Source organism: Vanessa cardui, chromosome 12 (assembly GCF_905220365.1).
Source record: "Vanessa cardui chromosome 12, ilVanCard2.1, whole genome shotgun sequence".
Classification (NCBI taxonomy): Eukaryota; Metazoa; Arthropoda; class Insecta; order Lepidoptera; family Nymphalidae; genus Vanessa; species Vanessa cardui.
In genome coordinates, this window is record NC_061134.1 from 1,168,998 (window position 1) to 1,188,578 (window position 19,581).

At 36.5% G+C, this 19,581-nt stretch overlaps 1 protein-coding gene across 2 annotated transcripts in view; it reads left to right on the forward strand.

Annotated features, from left to right (window-relative positions):
* LOC124534469 (amyloid protein-binding protein 2) overlaps positions 1-19,581 on the forward strand; it is a 72,579-nt gene that overhangs the window by 46,696 nt on the left and 6,302 nt on the right. The window contains exons 2-8 of one of the 2 annotated variants that reach the window (XM_047110361.1): positions 3,725-3,838; positions 16,427-16,541; positions 17,622-17,748; positions 17,845-18,021; positions 18,450-18,644; positions 18,752-18,959; positions 19,408-19,566. In XM_047110361.1, the coding sequence (XP_046966317.1) occupies positions 3,725-3,838; positions 16,427-16,541; positions 17,622-17,748; positions 17,845-18,021; positions 18,450-18,644; positions 18,752-18,959; positions 19,408-19,566 (1,095 nt within the window). The remainder of the gene's footprint in view (positions 1-3,724; positions 3,839-16,426; positions 16,542-17,621; positions 17,749-17,844; positions 18,022-18,449; positions 18,645-18,751; positions 18,960-19,407; positions 19,567-19,581) is intronic. The other variant, XM_047110363.1, reaches the window with a different exon arrangement.

Genomic DNA, 19,581 nt, shown 5'->3' on the forward strand with positions numbered 1-19,581 from the left:
GAGAACTCCGAAACCATAGGTCCGATTGATTTTAAATTTAGCGTTTACTTGGTAGTAGGGCTTTGTGCAAGCCCTTCGGGATAGGTACAACTTATATTCTACCGCCAAATAACAGTACTTGGTATTGTTGTGCTCCAGTTTGAAGGGTGAGGTACACAGGGTCAAGGCAGACAGGCATAAGGGACATAACATCTTACTTCCCAAGGTTGGGAACTATTATAACTGTTATATTCTGTTTCTTATAGCGCCACTGTCTATGGGTGGTGGTGACCACTTACCATCTTGCGGCCCATATGCTCGTTCACCAACTAATAGCAAAAATAAAAGTAAATTTAGTCCTTTCGTGACCTAAACTCTTACTAATAGAATTTCTTCCCGATTTATAATATTAGTATAGATTAATGAGACTATAATTGTATATATATTTTATTAAAACCATTCGAAAGAGGTTTTGTAATACCATTAAATATTCCTTTTCGAAAGAGCAATCTCGGAAGTCAGCACAAAACACGATCGTTAACTGTTACAAAGTAATATCCGACATTGAATACTAAAAGAAAGGATGCTATAATGTATCAGTGTTTAACACTACTACTCTACTATATCATCAAGTATCATCAACGGTTGATGAATTGATATTTATAATCACACGGAATCTCATTGTTGATATCGACATGAGATCTGAATATTTAACAGCACGTTTTCTTTGTTGTGGACTGAAAAATATGTCATGGATTGTCCCAGTTTTGGGTCCACGGTCATTCAAATTGGAAGGTTTTTTCATTCGGAACGGATAAAGCATTACATAGTATAAAACAAAGTCGCTTACCCTTGTCTGTCCCTATGTATGCTTAGATCTTTTAAATTACGCAACGGATTTTGATGCGGTTTTTTTTAACAGATAGAGTGATTCGAGAGGAAGGTTTTTGTATATAATACATGGACAATTTAGTAAAGAAACTCTTATCACATTCAAATTCAATACAAACAAATTCTGTAGTATGTTAAGTATTACTATTGCACCTGTGTGAAGCCGGGGCGGGTCGCTATTATTTATATACTTCAATTCAACAATGATCTTGAGTTATACTACTAGTGTACTCTTATTATAGTACACATTTAGCACATAAAATATAGAGATAGAGCTGAGATAGCCTAGTGATACCTAGATGATTTCGGGTTCCAAACAAGGCAAGCACCACTATATATATATATGTGCTTAATTTGGGTTTATAATTCATCTCATGCTCGGCGGTGAAGGAAAAAAACATCGTGAAGAAACCTGCATGTATTTAATTTCATCTAAATTCTGCCACATGTGCATTCCACAAACCCGCATTGGAACAACGGGAACCTTAATGGAATACTATTACCTACTAATCTACACCAACTTCGATGGTCACTATCGTCAAAGAATATCTATAGCAACATCATACCCGCACCACGATGGACCTAATATCAATTCTTAATTGAATATACCTATCGACGTTTGAACAGCGATCGTTATATATTTAGCACGAATTTTTTAACTTCACGTAAAATTTTAATTACGAAATACGAAACCCAGGGATTTTTGATGAATATAACCGCGTCATTAAATTATTTTTTATATTCTCTAAATGTTGGTTAAATAATTATATGATTTTATATATTATTATTAGTATATTATATAAAAGCTTTTGACGTCCGAACGGTGTCATATGACGCATCCCACGTGATACTGACGTAATAATGCGCTAAATTGGGAGCCAAAATTGATTAAGTAAATAATTTAATTGAATCAGTCTAATAATATGTCGAGACAAAGTAAAATTTGTATACGGGACTTAAAGTTTATTCCCCTAGCCGGCTCTTACGAAAGCTAATTCTTTGTAAAACTATAACCTAAGTATCTCATCCTCATGTATAATCTATAAATGTTAAAAGGCATAAGTTATTTAACATTATTGTTAAAGATATGAAGTAAGTTTGTTTTTTATTAAGACTAACTAATTAGGAATTTTCTTTTAGCTACGAGTATGTCTAATTGAAAAATAAAATAAAAAGACTAAAAACTGCAAAATCAATATACTATGCATTAAATTTATACCAAAATATTTAACACGTTATGATGCGGTATGTATATATAAAGGTATATGAATACTACTCATATACCAATACCAATTTTACCCGCTTTAAATTTAGAGAATTGACATGACAACTGCGAATTTAATTGTCTTATGTAACAAATGTTCTTATTGATTGCCAAAAATCTACGAGTACTAAAAGACATCACATCTTAAAGGCCAAAGACACTTAGGGGTTTATATATATGTATATGTTTTCTAATAAGGCGTTCGTTTAAATCCCAAGGTTTTATTAAATTATTATCTGTAAAATTATAATCTTGAATACAAATATGATGTATTCATAATTATGCTTTAAATATATGACGATGCTCTAGGACAGTCTGCAACTGCGAAAGTATAGGTCCAATTGACTTGAAATTTAACATAGTTAGTCCTTTCGTAACGTAAACGCTTACTAAGAAGGGATTTTTGGGAATTACAACTTCGAAGCCCCCTTTATGAGGAACCAAGTGGTAGAGGTAATATTTGTACGAAACTTACACGTACGAAGTCGGGACGAGTAAGTACTGGTAAATATTTTTAAAAGGTTTTTTTAGGGAGTGTGATTACTTTGAAATTGTTTCCAACTGACGTAGACCAGCATGTTAAAGCACAGTATGGGTAGTAAGTTTGAGAGGCAGTGATGTGTACTAAGTTACTAAAAGACTCAGACAAACGCACAATCATGTGCTAGGGCACACATATCACACAGATCACTGTGTTGTTCTCTATCGAGAGAAAGATGAAAGAAGTAAGGAAGGCCGTCGCCTGTGAGACACGCACACATATAAATATCTGATAACCGTGTCAGTGTAGTGTGGTGCTTTATTTACATTTTACTAAGACTACGTCGTTGAGTGCGCACTGCACTCTGCTTTGCGACTTGCTTACTTCACTTCGCTTTAATGCAAAAACCGCTTGACCTCGTGTGACCTATATTATTTTTAGAGCGCCGTAAAAAATGTTTTGCTTTTCAGGTAAAATGTGATCGTATTCCGCTATTCCCATGTTATAATGTAAAGTGTTCTAAGGTATAATATACTTTTAATGCGCTACTTTGAAATATTTTAAGTAAAGATATGATAATCATCTGTTTATTGTGTTTGTCTCTGGGAGAAAGCACATTCGTGTTGTCGATTAACCTAACATGTTGTTATTACAGGTTAATGAAATATCTGTGACGTTATACACAAGTAAATAAAGTACATTTTGGTAACTAAAAATGTATAAACTATATATAAAGATTAATATGACGAGCATACCTTTTTTCGCTATAAAAACGCATTACCCGTTTTCCCCGAGGGTAAACGTACCGTGCTCTACCCTATATAGCTTAGTACGTAGGTACTGGAAGACCAACTCAAAAACTACCTGGTTTTTAGTATTTTATTAGTCTCCGTCTTTTCGGTGAACGATTTTATGAAGTAGTCTAGTTTCATAGTTTTTAAAACGAGTATACTTTACGCATTCCTATCCATAGATATATATTTTTTATTTAATTTATGTAGATAGTATCAAATACGTTATGTAATGTTAAGTTTAAAGGTTTCTTTTCTAAATTGTGATATGAAGATCACCGAGATACCACCTTACCTTGTATTTTGTGTTTGTTACAGATGTTGCAGGAGAAACGACTGTGCATCCTGGGCGCGGAGCTATCAGAGCTGGACATCTTCGAACGGTTGCTACGTTTCTCAGGCGCTCAACTACGATTGCTACAATGCTTTCAGGTTAGTTATAGGACGACTTATAGGACGATTTTCATAAAAAATTGAAGACGACTAGTAAGTAGGTGCCGCCCATCTTGAAACAGATTACGGTATATATAAAGATACCCGTTCTAGCCAAGTGGCTAGTTGACGTTAATCGTAACAAATGACTCTGAGTTCAAACTCGGGTATTAAATTATCAAATGCCTCACATATATTTATAATCCATCTCGTGCTCGGCGGTGAAGGAAAACATCGTGAGGAAACCTGCACGTGTCTAATTTCATAGAAATTCTGCCACATGAGAATACCATGTATACCCACCATCCTGCATTGGAGCAGCGTGTTAGAGTTAATTCCAATACTAGAGGAGATCTTAGACTAGACGTGGGTTTTTTTCACTTTATACTATTAAGTCATCAAAGTCAGTTATCACTATATAATAAAAAAAAATAGTCCCCTGGCCGCGTTTGTCCGTTTGTTATGTTCGCGATAAACTCCAAAACTACTGAACGGATTTTAATGTGCTTTTCACTGATAGACAGAGGGATTCATAAGGAAGGTTTAGGTTAAATTTATTAAGGGTTTCGTGTAAATAAGTTGAAATAGAACGACAATTGTTAAATATGTCGAAAAAAAGCAACAAAATAATTAAATAACAGGTAAAAGTATAAAAAAGACTAATGTCGACCCGTGCGAAGCCGGGACGGGCCGCTAGTTCTTATATAAATCAACTTTCTGCTTTAATATTTTTATGTATAAGGTAATCAGTTAACTTATCAACTATTTGTAGGAGTTAAAAAAATGTAATCTCTTAATTGAACGTTAATTGCGCTCAAATTCACTGGTAAACCAAACAGTTATATATATATGTTAGTTTGCTTAGTTGTATGACGTGCGCGATAAACATTTACATTGATAAAACAGATTACCCCATTCGATCTAAAAGCTTTATAATGTTAATGATATTATTATGCTTTATCTTCGATTAAGAATAAAATTGAACGTAAATTGTTACTATTTATTAAATAATATATAGGTAGTAATAAATGTATATTTAAATTGTGACTGATTATTATTGTTGTACGTAGTGTCGGCGAACACCGTTTTCTGTGTTTACAGTCGAGAGTACCTACAGTATAAATCTTTTGTAGGAATGGTGCTTAACGGTTTGACCGATTTCGACAATTTTTTTGTGTATTTGAATGGGTGGCTTAGATTGTACCGGGTAGACCGACAATCGGGAAGTAAATGCAATTCTTATTTCATCCGGATGAAATTGTGATGAGCAGCTATTCTTAGTACGTTCTTTTTCTTGTATTTCTCCTGTACCTGTAATACAACGTATACAGCTATATGCTACAAGGTATCATAGCAGGATTTGTTTTGAGCGGGTGATGGTTCGTAACGTTAGCAATAACGATGAACGAGTCCTAAATTAACAACGAAGTTATTAATGTAGATTAAATCTTATGTAGCCCTACATTTTTTTTATGGTATAGGTTGGCGGACGATCATATGGGCCATCTGATGGTAAATGGTCACCATCACCTATAGACAATGACGCTGTAAGAAATATTAACTATTCCTTACATCGTCAATGCGCCACCAACCTTGGGAACTAAGATGATATGTCCTGTGTCTGTAGTTACACTGGCTCACTCACCATTCAAACCGGAACACAACAATACTGCGTACTGTTGTTTAGCGGTAGAATATCTGATACATACCCAGGCGGGCTTGCACAAAGCCCTACTACTAATTGAAGTTTAATAATTAAAAAAAAACATCAATCTATGAATATATGTATTTGATCAGATCCCGTTGTTTATGTTTTTTTTTTTGCTGCAGACATAGTTTAACGATATATTGTATCCATTAATATAAGACAATACCTATTAATTATATCTTCAAGTGATTATGTACATTATATTATGATCTAAGTATGCACATACAAGGCTGTTCAAAGTAATCTTGAGCTAAGCCCGTCAATATGCTTATCTATTTGCATGCATAATACACAGAAAGGATTTACGAGGCACAATTTTGCTCATAATTACGCGTCGAGAGAAAATGAAGCTGTCAAATTATTTGTACAATTTTAATGCAGCAAGTATAGTACGTCACAACTTAGATGTGATCTTCCTACGTCGTAGTTTTTTAAGACGATTGCCCAATAAGTAAAGTGAAATGAATTTATGCGTTGAAATGTAGAGAACTGTTGACTAACTTTACAATAAAAACAGTCGACTGGAAATGGAAACATTTTTAAGACTAGAAAATAGAAATAAAATGCATATTTAAAGTCAATAACTGTTAACTATAATTTAACGTTGTAGGTATATTAAATTATAGTTATTAAGAACATTTCGAGGCATTATTCTATCACTCAATACCCGTATGGGTGTAATTTCAATACTGGTTCGAGATGGTAGCCAGATATTGAACGTAAAGTAATAAATGGTATAATGTATAATGGTGGTAGGATTTTGTGCGAGCACATCTTAGTAGATCATAGTGGGTGGCCACTCATCACCAAGTAGAAATACCTATTATTGTTATTTTCGAGCTTGAAACGTGAGTGAGCCAGGGTAATTGCAGGCAGCAAGCTCCCAAAGTTGGTGGCACATTGGTAGTGTGAGGAACGGTTAATAATTGTTACGGCGCTAATGTCTATAGGCGGTGGTGATCACTTACCATCAGGTGGCCTACTTGCCCGTTGTGTAATCAATCATAATCATAAAAATAAGTGTAGTAATGATAAATAAACAATTGTTACCTTGGTTTGACGTGGTGTCTCTGGTCAAGATTAATCTGGAATAATCTACGACAAAGCTTTTATCGGAACTCTCGAAGTAATAAAAGTGATCATAGGTACTTAGTAGAATCAAATTGTGTTCTGTTATTATAAAGAAAGATAAACATGCTGATTAATAGATGTGCATAATAAAGCTGAGCTATTAGTTAATCGCATGCAATATGTAAATGTAAGCTTCGTTTATATTTATCCAACCATTCGAATATATAAATGTACTAGCGACCCGCCCCGGCTTCGCACGGGTGCAAGACTGATACTAAACATACTACAGAATTTGTTTATTTACGACATCAGTGTTTCTTTACTATATTGTCCATGTATTATATACACCTCCGTGGTCGAGTAGGGTGTACACCGGTTTTCATGGGTACGCCGCTCTGATTCCCGGCGGAGTCGATGTAGAAAATTTATTAGTTCTATGTTGTCTTAGGTCTGGGTGTTTGTAGTACCGCCGTTACTTCTGTCTCCATAACACAAGTGCTTTAGTAACTTACATTGGGAACAGAGTAATGTGTGTGATGTTGTCCAATAGTTATTTATTTATTAAAAACTTATCTCTCGAATCACTCTATCTATTAAAAAAACCCGCATCACAATCCTTTGCGTAATTTGAAAGATCTAAGCATACGATTAAATACAGACAGCAGCGGTAAGCGACTTTGTTTTATACTATGTGATGATGTAGTCATGTAGAATGTATAAATTCTTACGTTATAATATGAAATCACGCGGGAAACAATACCTTATTATTTTATACGCAAATTAAGACCTCAGATGTTTTCTTATTAACAATTCATTGTTTTAATTTTATTTTTAAATTAGACATTTAAGTGTGTCGTGTAAAAAGAGGTCGCATTAAATGTATATACTTTGTGGCGAAGTATTTACATTACTCAATGCAGTGTCCTTAACCTTATATTTTATTTACGATAAGCCAGTAGGTTTGTCAGTGAAGGTGAGGATATGTTTCCCGGTCGCCTGACTAACTGAGCAATAAAGAATTCCATCAATTCTTTCAATCATTTGTGTTTTTGTTTCAGTAAAGCCTAAGTGTATTAGGTATATGTTTTTATTTAAAAATAAAACCTTGGTTTGTGGTATGCGATCCACGAAAATTAATTTTAATATTTAAAATAACAACTCAATACAATTATAGCGCGCTTTAAAGTACTATTAACGCCATCTATTAACTACAAAATAAACTAAACTGATTTATTAACATAAATATGTATAACAGTAATAGGAATAGTTCATTTAGGTATCACTCATCATCTATTCAATGGTATTTCTTTGTTCCAATTGAAAGTATGAGTGCACTAGTGTCACTACAGGCGCATAAAACATAACATCTAACTTCCCAAGGCTAGAGAATTGACAATATTAGGGATGTTTAATATTACGTTGCCAAATTGTAAGTGATGATATTCTTTATACGAGTCTGCTAAAAGCTGTATACAAATTTGTCGGGATTGGAATTGTAGTAAACTCAATTGATAGTATTAATATTCTGCATCATTGTAAGAAATGCCTTAAATAGACACAAATAGATTCTTTATCCAGTTATGTCTAAACATCCGAAAGATTACCAAACAGAATTGTTTTGACAAGGCGATGGTTTCGTGTTTGTAGGAATTTATAAATTCGTCAGTTTACGCTTTAACTGTTTGAGTTATCTTGCGGATCTGTTGCGCTCAATGTCATTCTCATCAAGCGGCGATCGTCGCGTCCATAATGTCAGCTGCGTTCACGCATTAACCATGTACGACGTACGCCCGTGTCCTCGCTGATTCTAGGACAATGGGGATCTAGTGCCATTAACCGTACGATACGTCTCAGCATGATTTCGAGAACCGATTTCTTAAGACTCTTAAGTGTTAAACATCGGGTAAAATCGATAGTAGGTTATTGTTTTTATTTTCAGTAGCAGACCTAAGTCCGAAAATTGTCAAAAGTCATGTGACTCGGATAAGACGGGGGTTTTTATAGTGAGGGAATATTTGTTTTAATGTAAGTTAGGTAGGCAGACGAGTCACCTGATACTAAGCGGTCACCATCGCTCTTATACATTAGCCATATTGACCACTCCTTAGAACACCAATGTCACCATTCCTTACAACTTTGGGTATTAGGTGTTATGTCTCTTATGTCTGTTACACTCGGTCATTCAATCCTTGGATCTTGGAGTTGGAGTTATATATATTGAGTGGGTGGTACCGAGTACCTACCCAGATGCTCTACCGTTATAGGTATTCCTCACACACTTAGACAATAGGAGTAAAATATGTCACGCGCATATGGCTAGTCTCTTAAGATTGGCTCACGAGACTCCAGTCTAGAAGGACATCACCTCTTAGCATTAGCTTGATTGTTGCTTATTAGGTCATCCACGAATTAACTTTCAATGTAGAACCTAATCGCTGTAAGTCTTGTATACAAGAAATATTCTGTAATTATTTTGTTTCTATTCAAATAACTTCTATAAGAATAGTTGTAACAGAATACTTTAGTTCTGCACAATGTCGTATGTTTTATATGTTACAAGATAATGTCGATATATTATTTGAGTTTGCATCGATACAATAAAACCCAAAATACATATCGATGCTCTATTTTTTTGACCGTAAGACGAGAAAAAATATAAACAACATTTGAAAACCAATTGACTCGATATCTTTATTCGATAGCTTGATTAATCTATGATATTCAGTATGGATTTGCGAATTGGACGTTGAGCGTGGCGTTTTGAACTTCGACGAAACCGAACGGAGTAAGAAATGGTTAATTGTAATAGTGTTATATTATAAATGAAGAAATATTAGTCATAGACTGTTAGTAGTGCACAGTATAGCTGATCTAAGGTCTGTTTATTAAATATTCCTACTTCTATTGGAATAGTGGCTGAGATGACCCAGTGGTTAGAACGCGCGCGTCTTAACAGATGATTGCGGGTTCAAACCCAGGCAAGCACCACGATATATATGTGCTTAATTTGTGTTTATAATTCATCTCGTTCTTGGCGGTGAAGGAAAACATCGTGAGGAAACCTGCATGTGTCTAATTTCATTGAAAATTTTACCACATGTGCATTCCACCAACCAGCATTGGAACAGCGTGGTGGAATATGTTCCAAACCCTCTCCTGAATGGAAGAGGAGGCCTTATCTCAGCAGTGGAAAATGTACAGGCTGTTACTATTGAAATATGCTATGTTTGAATAATTGTTTATATATTGATAATAAAATAATAATAGGAAAAATATTTTAATATTTTTTGTTAATTGTGTTTTTGTAGTCTCTCTAATTTTGTGTCCGGCTAGGCTACGAAATTAATAAGATCGGATTTGTCATAGACAAGTATTAGTCGCGGTTGAAGTTATAATAAACAAGTTAATTGTGATTTCTTATCTATAAAGCAGGATAAACGTTGAATGACTCTCATTTATTAAATCATTGTTAATTTCAACTTATAATCTGAATAATTAGTTACGAAAGCGCATTAGTATTATCTACGGGTATCATTATATTATATGTATATAAAATACAAAATATCGTTTGTAATGAGACTACTATGCTACTAAAACTAATAAAGAAGAAGAATTAACTTATCCGTACCATTATTTAAATAATTATATAAATTTAAATGTCCCCTAATTATGATTCATCTTTAGGTTTCGAATTTCCAAATTAAAAAAAAAATGAATTGTACAGACAGACACAGATTTGAACAAAATTTTCAGATAGTAGATGATATTTTAATATATTGTATGAAATCTCTGGTTCATAATATCGATGCCGTAGCCAGACACGGGGGCACGTGTCTGCGCACGCGCTTGCAATCAATCCACTTATAGCGCCCGTTATATCATCCTGCATCTAAACTGTTCGTATTATTGATGCGCCAAGACGTTATTGCTAATATATTAAGACCCACACCGCGGCAGATAGAAATACAAATGTGTTTTGTTAAGGCGGTGTACACAAACATTGCAGAGGGACCAGATAACACCTTCTAACTTCTTATACCACAAAATATGTTCAATCAATATTTTGCCAACATTAATCTGTGTAGTATTATTATTTTGTACGTAATCGTTTACTAACTCACTAACTACTACTAATGATTTCATCTTTAGTTTGTAACTCAAGTACCCCATATAGTTAAGTAACAGCCTGCTGGGCTTATTCTTCTTTCAAAAATAAGGTTTTAGAGCGTAGGTACTGCCCCACTCTTTTACAAAGCTAATTGGCTCATATACCTACATGTGGCAGATTTTAATCTATCACATTTAATTGCCTTTCATTTTATGAGACCAAATAAGTACTAAAGATTTGGTACCCACCCACATGGTAGCTAACAGTAATACCTATCGTCTAATAACGGTCATCTTGGCTCAATCATTTTGTCATTTACAATTGATAGAATACTTGGTAATAAATATTGTTTGCCAACGCCTATGCACTGCATGCACTAGATGTGAACGCAGTGTCGTGTGAGAAATGGTTAAATCTTCAAAGGGCGCCAATTACTATAAGCAATTACTGATCATCCTGTAGCCCATATGCCTATGCAAGCAATAAATAAAAATGTGTAGTTTATTAACACGTAAAGCGTCATAAAATCTTTATTTATAACTAGCTGAGGACCGCGGCTTCGTTTTTAAGGGGTGGTTTGTCATGCGCTAGGCATGAAAAGTACCATATGTTCCTTGGAGTTCAAATTTGCTTCATACCAAATTTCATCAAATTCGGTTCAGCGGTTTGGTCGTGAAAGAGCGAGAGACTGACAGACAAAATTACCTTCACATTATTATAATATCGGTTTAGATTTTATTTTTAAGTAACAAGAATGGCGCGGCAATCTCGATACACTTTTGAAACACTGTTTTGATGTAACAAAGTTGTACAATGTTGAAGTATGTTGATTTATACGCAATCATTTTTATGGTCAGCGTCCCGTTTGTATATTAATTTACGATGGTATGTGGTCGTATTTTTATTTTGTTAAAATCACTACACATACAATAAAACGGGAACGAAAACGTTACTTACGGCCTTTTACGGCTCATGTTCGTTTATTGATATCGTTATTATATTATTAAATAATAATAAACATAAGACAACATCACATACATTACTCTGATATCAATGTAAGTTGCAAAAGCACTTATGTTATGAAAATTCAGAAGTAACGATGATACCACAAACACCCAGACCCAAGACAACATGAATAATAATGAACTTTTTCTACATCAACTCGGCCGGTAACCGAACCCGGGACCTCGGAATGGCGTACCCATGAAAACCGGCGTACACACTACTTGACCACGGACGTCATCAAAATTATATTACAGGCAAACCTCTGATCACACGGCTGTACAGGCGTCGTCAACAAATCCATTGTCAATAGCACGTATTTATTTAAACTCGTATGAAGTATGTTATTACAGCAATACCTTTAAAGGTGCGTCTTAATGACGTTTCTCCAGTGTCCTGGTCAGTAACACGAGCCGGTAACCCGTCCCAGGCAAAAACTGTCAAGTGTAGCACCGGTCCCACGTTACAATGTAAACATCAACAGCGTATACGATTTATGGCGTGCTGTCAACACATCTTGATTCGCTTGACTTCACTTTGTTCGTTTTAACTAAATTATCTTAATTTTAATAAATATTCCTGAATTTTATATCGGCTCATTTTATGTTTAATCAAGCTGTTAAGCGCTTTTGACATGATCGACTGATGCATCGACTGATGCATTCTGAAAACTTATTTTATAAATATAAATATTTCCGGTTCCTTATGTATGTTTAGATCTTTAAAGTTATGAATCGGATTTTGATGTGGTTTTCTTATTAGAGAGAGTGATTAAAGAGAAAGGTTTTTGTGGATAATACATGGTCAATATATGTAGTAAAAACACTGATAATTTTAGAAGTTACTAATATGATGTCGCAAATAAAGAAATTCTGTAGTATATTTAGTAATAGCATAGACACACGTGCGAAGCCGGGGCGGGTCACTAGTTTTAAATACACATGTAATTTCCTATGGAACCACAATTTACACACTTTAATATAAACGGATTACAATAATTTCCTACGCCTATTTTTAAAATTATTACTAATGATTCTATTTTCGTGAGTCAGTTAGTATAACTCGTAGGTACTAACACTGTAAACAGCAATAGCTCAATAGTCAGAATCGAATCTGCGTCTAGCACATGTCAACACATGACTCATAAACCGTTGAACTATAAATGCTAAGTATAGTTCATACACAGGCACTTGAAAACATTTTTTTGCTCATAGTATTATACGTGCAGATGTTATATATTTACCTCGGTTGAGTAATAATCGTGAAACGATCCGCTTTAAGCTATTCGATCGTTAGCGTTACTTTTTATTAACCGACCATGTCGGAATAAGGAGATTAATGCATTGACGCTGTGTTACGTTTGCATCGTAATATGGACACGCTGTTACACCCGGGAGACGCACGGTTATACCGAGTGGAATTAAGTTATTTGTTAACGTCTTTTTTCAATTTAATTAATAAATTATTGTAATAATGAGTCGAAATGACCCAGTGGTTAGAACGCGTGCATCTTAACCGATAATTGCGGGTTCAAATCCAGGCAAGCACCGCTGATTCATGTGCTTAATTTGTGTTTACAATTTATCTCGTGCTCAGCGGTGAAGGAAAACATCGTGAGGAAACCTGCATGTGTCGGATTTCATAGAAATTCTGCCACATGTGTATTCCACCAACCCGCATTGAACAGCGTGGTGGAATATGTTCCAAACCTCAAAGGGAGAGGAGGCCTTTAGCCCAGCAATGGGAATTCACAGGCTATCGTTGTTGTTGTTGTAAATGAATATGAATACTAAAATAATTTGAAATCGCAAAACGACAGAAAACGCCATTCATAGTGGAAAATAAGTCAACTGTATTTATATACTACATAAGTGCTTGTAGTCGTTGCCTAGGTGGTGTAGGCTCAGTGGTTAGAACACCCGAATCTTATCCCAAGATTGTTTTGTTTGAAACTTTCATCTAATTTATTTATTTTTATCAAATCGTGTAGAAACCTGTGTAGGATGAAAATAAGTCTCATATGCATCCACTTCAGAGCCGGATTTAAAGGTGCCACAAAGCAGTGGGGACCTAGACAAACAGAGGCGTGAACATCCTAATAATTGTATTATCATGAATTAATTACTTTTTTATTTCAATCAGTAAGCTATGATTTATTTACTTGTATCGGTAACTTTTAAAATATTAAATAAATTTATATTTGTTAACTTGCTGAAAACTGTGGCCCCCACTAATGTGGAGGCCCCAGGGCAGTTGCCCCGGTTGCCCTCCCCTAAATACGGGCCTGATCCACTTATCAATATTAGAGCACCCTAATAAGATTATTTCCTACCCTTCAGCCTTTCCTCAAACTGAGGAGCCCTTAGTCCACCTAAACGTAGCTAAGCTAAGGTTAAATATAAGTGCTTATGAAGTACGATTAGTATTTTGTCCGTAACAGATACTCATAGAAAAATATTGCACGTTCCGTTCAATTAATTATTGCAAGTTATTACTGAGTAATTATTTATATAACGCAAAATAGAATGTGAATAACATAATTTAGGTGTTACGTGCGCCACCGTCGCTGTGACGTGACGCGCTGGTCTAGTTTGAAGCAACTATTGATGTTCTATATACTTATAGTACGACACAAATTAGATGTAGCATCGGAAAATGCAATGAAATGAAAATAAAACCGATTACTGCCGATTTATACGACCAATAGAAATAGCTTCCTAACGCGCTATTCGACGCTATTCGTCGCTATAGATTGCATGTTAATCGACGTGTCAAATCGACGAATATATTAAGTCATATCATATTATAGTACGACACAAATTAGATTTAGCATCGGAAAATGCAATGGAATGAAAATAAAACCGATTACTGCCGATTTACACAAACAATACAAATAGCTCCCTATCACGCCTTTCGACGCTATTGGTCGCTATAGATTCACGCGTCAGAGAAAGCAAGTGCATGTAAATCGACGCGTCAAATTGACGAATATATTAGGTCATATGATATTTCAAGTTTTTGTAAATATCATATTCGCATCAGAAATAAATTTTGATAATTTGGGATAGCGTACTCAATTCGGATGTGATCGGTTTTACGAATTTTGCCGATATGATATCTAAGTTGCGTCGTACTATACAAGTTAATACGTTTGTGTAAAGATCATATTCACATGAGAAATAAACATTGATAATTTGGGTGAGCTTACTCAATTCGGATGTGATCGGTTTTACGAATTTTGCCGATGCTACATCTAAGTTGTGACTTGTGTCGTACTGTACCTATATATTGTATACACAATGAACTTATGATAATCCTACTGTTATGTAGAACACTTCAACGCCTACGAACAACGTTGACGCTGCATTACCTTTTTAATTTTTCGTATGTATCGTGATAGTTTTACAATCGAGAACCACGTTTCTATATATCTTGCTTAGAACGCGTGCATCTTAACCAATGTTTGCGGGTTCAAATCCAGGCAAGCACCACTATATACAAATATATGTGCTTAATTTGTGTTTAAAATTCATCTCGTGCTGTGCGGTGAAGGAAAACATCGTGAGGAAACCTGCATGTGTCTAATTTCTTCGAAATTCTGCCACATTCACACATTGCCACATACATTCCTCCAACCCGCATTGGAACAGCGTGGTGGAATATGTTCCAAACACTCTTCTTAATGGAAGAGGAAGCCTTATCACAGCAGTGGGAAATTTACAGGCTGTTACTTTACTTTTTTTTATAATGGAAAAATTACATTTCACTCGGATGATCATTGTATCTCTAATATTAAAACTTAATATTATTTATATATCATAAAGCTGAGTACATTTGTAAATATGAAGTATATTAAGATCTATTTCTCAGGTCATTTAATGATATCTCAACTTATTTAATTCAAGTTTTAAAAATATAATTCCGTCTGCTATTGTTGTCCTAAATGATGCCTTGTAACTCCAGGGCGCTATTAAAAAAACATATTTATCTTTAGTTCGAAGGATTTGATCTTAGAAATCTGAAACAAAGAAAAGAAGTATATTTTTTAAATTATATATTGCACTAGCTATTGTCGAACTCAAGTTGGAAAAAAGTATATTAATAAAATGTTATTAGGCCTGAAACCTTCTTCGACAAATCGCCTTTCCAATACTAAAATAATTTCAAATCGCAACAAATAGAAAACGCAATTCATAGCGGAAAATAAGTCAACTGTATTTATATACTACATAAGTGCTTGTAGTCGTTGCCTAGGTGATCGTAATCATATCGACATCGAGGATAAAAATACACTCGAGACGCCGCAACTCAAGTTATAAACTACAAGATGCAACGAAATGAAATATATATAAATGAAAGAAAATAATCAAACCTATCTCTAAATCCGTACAAAAGTTTAAATAAACAAAATATTTCAAATCTCAAATACCTACTCGAAAAGTTTAATTAAATGTTACATTTTAATAAAACGACCAAATCAAATCAGTCTGGTATCGGTAGTTGCTGTTGCTGGTATTAATGCGTTCCACAAAAAAAAAAACTCTTCAATTTTATAATATAAGAATTGGTGTGTGTTTTGGAATACATCTTAATTTTTTTTTGTAGATCCTTATTTATATGTATATTCGGCCAGGTCCATTAGTACATTGTTCATGTTGTAAAAGGCTTGATGTTAATTTGTCTTTGCTTTATTTTACAGGCAGTCATAGAACACGGGTCAAAGTTATCGGTGGAGCTGGCCAGCGGATACCTGGCGAGGTGCGACACCAACACAAAATCAAGGAACTCACTCATACAATTAGGACTAAGGCTTGGTGAGTTAAACATATATTTACTGTTTAATGTAAGGTTATGTAATCCGTACTGAAGATATACGGTGGAATCTCCAAACCACCTGCTTTCAGCCTTTCAGGCAGAGGTATATTTATACACCAGGATTTGTTGTAATCTACTTGTTCAGTGGTCCATATCATGATATACATGCACTATTTTCTCAACTGGTTTTTCTAAAAATATCTACAAAATTCCGCAACTTTAGACATCGCTGTTGGTAAGATTAGAGGTAGGATTTTTTGTGAATCCATTTGTTTAGACAAAACCTATACTCTAGTTATTCTACCGCTAAAGCTTAAGTTATTCAATTAATAGTAACATTTTTTTTTTATAGGGTTGGCAACTAAGTGGTTGCCGATTTCAAACGAGAAGGAAAATTTGAAAATTTTCCATAAAACGAGTTTTTGATATATCCAAACATTTTTAATGCATGTGTGCGATACATTGAGTTTCTGTGCAATATCACGACGAGTTGTGAAATTTGAATCGATAATGGCCATGATATGGGTACCATCGACTTCGACTGGGCAGCCAAATCGTTAAGCATTTTCCGATGAAAAAACCATTTTCGACACTGCCTTTCTTTCAAGGCTCCATTTCCGTATACGGCATATAACTTCTTTTGTGCTTGTGAGGCGTTCTTACCTTTTCGGAAGTAATACAATAAAATATGTTTGAAGTGCACGTCCTGTTCTTCTATTTTTTAATTGGGATAAAAACAAAACTTAATAGTGTATATAATACTTAGCAAGTAATTTATTTATTAACAGTAATCGATATATATTTTTTTTACTAAATTAAAGTGAGAAGTCTAAACAATTAGAAAAAAATATAGGTTAGGTGCTTTGACAACTATCACAAAACAAAAAAAAGCCTAAATTCCACCTATCCACAAAATCGGCAATCACTTAGTTGCCAACCCAATAATTCGGCGTTAATCTTGGACTTGCCAACAGATAATCCATAGGTTCATTTTAGTGTAACAACGAGAATAAATGCGGATGTTGCATAAAAATATAACTTAAGCATTGTAAGCACTAATAATATACTTTTATCGCCAGGTGGTTTTCTAAACGAGGCCGGTTGGTACGCGGACGCGCAGCGCGTGCTCCTCCGCTGTAGAGACCTGTGCCAGGCGCAGCCGCAGACCACGCACTACAAACGACTCACACTCGAATGCTGTCACAGGTAACGACTAACAAGTCAATCCGTCGATCATTCCTATACGCTAACCGTTGTATGTTCGTAGGTCAAAAAATGTGACCATTATCTTTCTAATTGCAGACTTCTTAATACACAGTCAGCGTATTGCTGCTTCCCGGCAGCGGCGGAGACGTACGCGTTGGCGCTCAAGCTGCTGGGGCTGCCGGACGACGCCGCCGCCAAGCTGCCCGACGGACCCATAGCGATCGCCGAGACCTGCTCCAAGGCCCTGCAGACCGACGACGAAGAACAGAAAAGGTTTGTTTACAACACAACGTGTGCACATACAACTCGATTTGAACTACTAAAAACAATAAATAGATAGTTATATAATCAGAGCTGAGATGGCCCAGTGGTTAGAACGCGTGCATCTTAACCGATGATTGCGGATTCAAACCCAGGCAAGCACCACTATATATATGTGCCTAATTTGTGTTTATAATTCATCTCGTGCTCGGCTGTGAAGGAAAACATCGTGAGGAAACCTGCATGTGTCTAATTTCATCGAAATTTTGCACATGTGCATTCCACCAACCAGCATTGGAACAGCGTGGTGGAATATGTTCCAAACCCTTTCCTTAATGGAAGAGGAGGCCTTATCTCAGCAGTGGGAAATGTACAGGCTGTTACTTTTCTTTTTACTTTATATCCAAATGTCAAAATAAACCGTGTCTATGTATTTGCAGCAGACTGGACCCGTGCCCCGAGGAGTGGTGCGGCGGCGGCGGCGGCGGCGGCTGCGGCGCGTGGGGCATGTCGGCGCTGCTGGCGCGCCTCTGCAAGGAGTTCAGCGCGCTGTTCTTCGTGCGCTGCGACTACAGCGCCGCGCACGCCTGGAGCATGCGCGCGCTGTCGCTGCTCACGCCGCACACGCCCGCCAAGTCAGTGCGCTCTCGTACCAGCAGGAAGACTATTGCCTCCCACTATAGATTCAGCATTTTAGTTAACGCGTCGAGTGGTTAAAGTTATGTCGATTGCTGTCCTTCAGGATAACGATTGAAGTGCTCCGCGCGTGCGGCAAGGCGTGCGTCGTGAAGCGGCGCTTCTCGGAGGCGGGGCTGCTGGTGCGGCAGGGCGTGGCGCTGGCCCGCGCCGCCTTCGGCCCCGCCCACCCGCGCTACGCCGCCGCGCTGCTCGACTACGGTTTCTACTTGCTCAACATTGACTCCATAACGCACAGCGTCGCCGTCTACGAGGTACCACTTTCTACATACAAAATAATGAATAATCCTATCCTACCCCACATTAAAATAGATATGATTTGCAATGTAAATCTATAGAAGTTACTTGGTGGTAGGGCTTTGTGCAAGCCCGTCTGGGTAGGTACCACCCACTCATCAGTTATTCTACCGCCAAACAACAGTGCTCAGTATTGTTGTGTTCCGGTCTGAAGGGTGAGTGAGCCAGTGTAACTACAGGCACAAGGGACATAACATCTTAGTTCCCAAGGTTGGTGGCACATTGACGATGTAAGGAATAGTTAATATTTCTCACAGCGTCATTGTCTATGGGTGATGGTGACCACTTACCATCAGGTGGCCCATATGCTCGTCCGCCAACATATACCATAAAAAAAAAAAAAAAAAAAAAAAATCCGGCTCGAAGGACCGATATCTCTAATCGTAACGTGTGGTCGCGGGCCAGGAGGCGCTGAGCACGCTGCGGCGCGTGTTCGGTCGCAGCAGCCTGCACGTGGCCACGGCGCAGGAGGACCTGGCCTACGCGCTCTACGTGCTCGAGTACTCGTCGGGACGCTTCTACAAGGCGCGCGACCACGCCGAGCGCGCCATCCGCATCATCGAGGTACGGAACCACCGC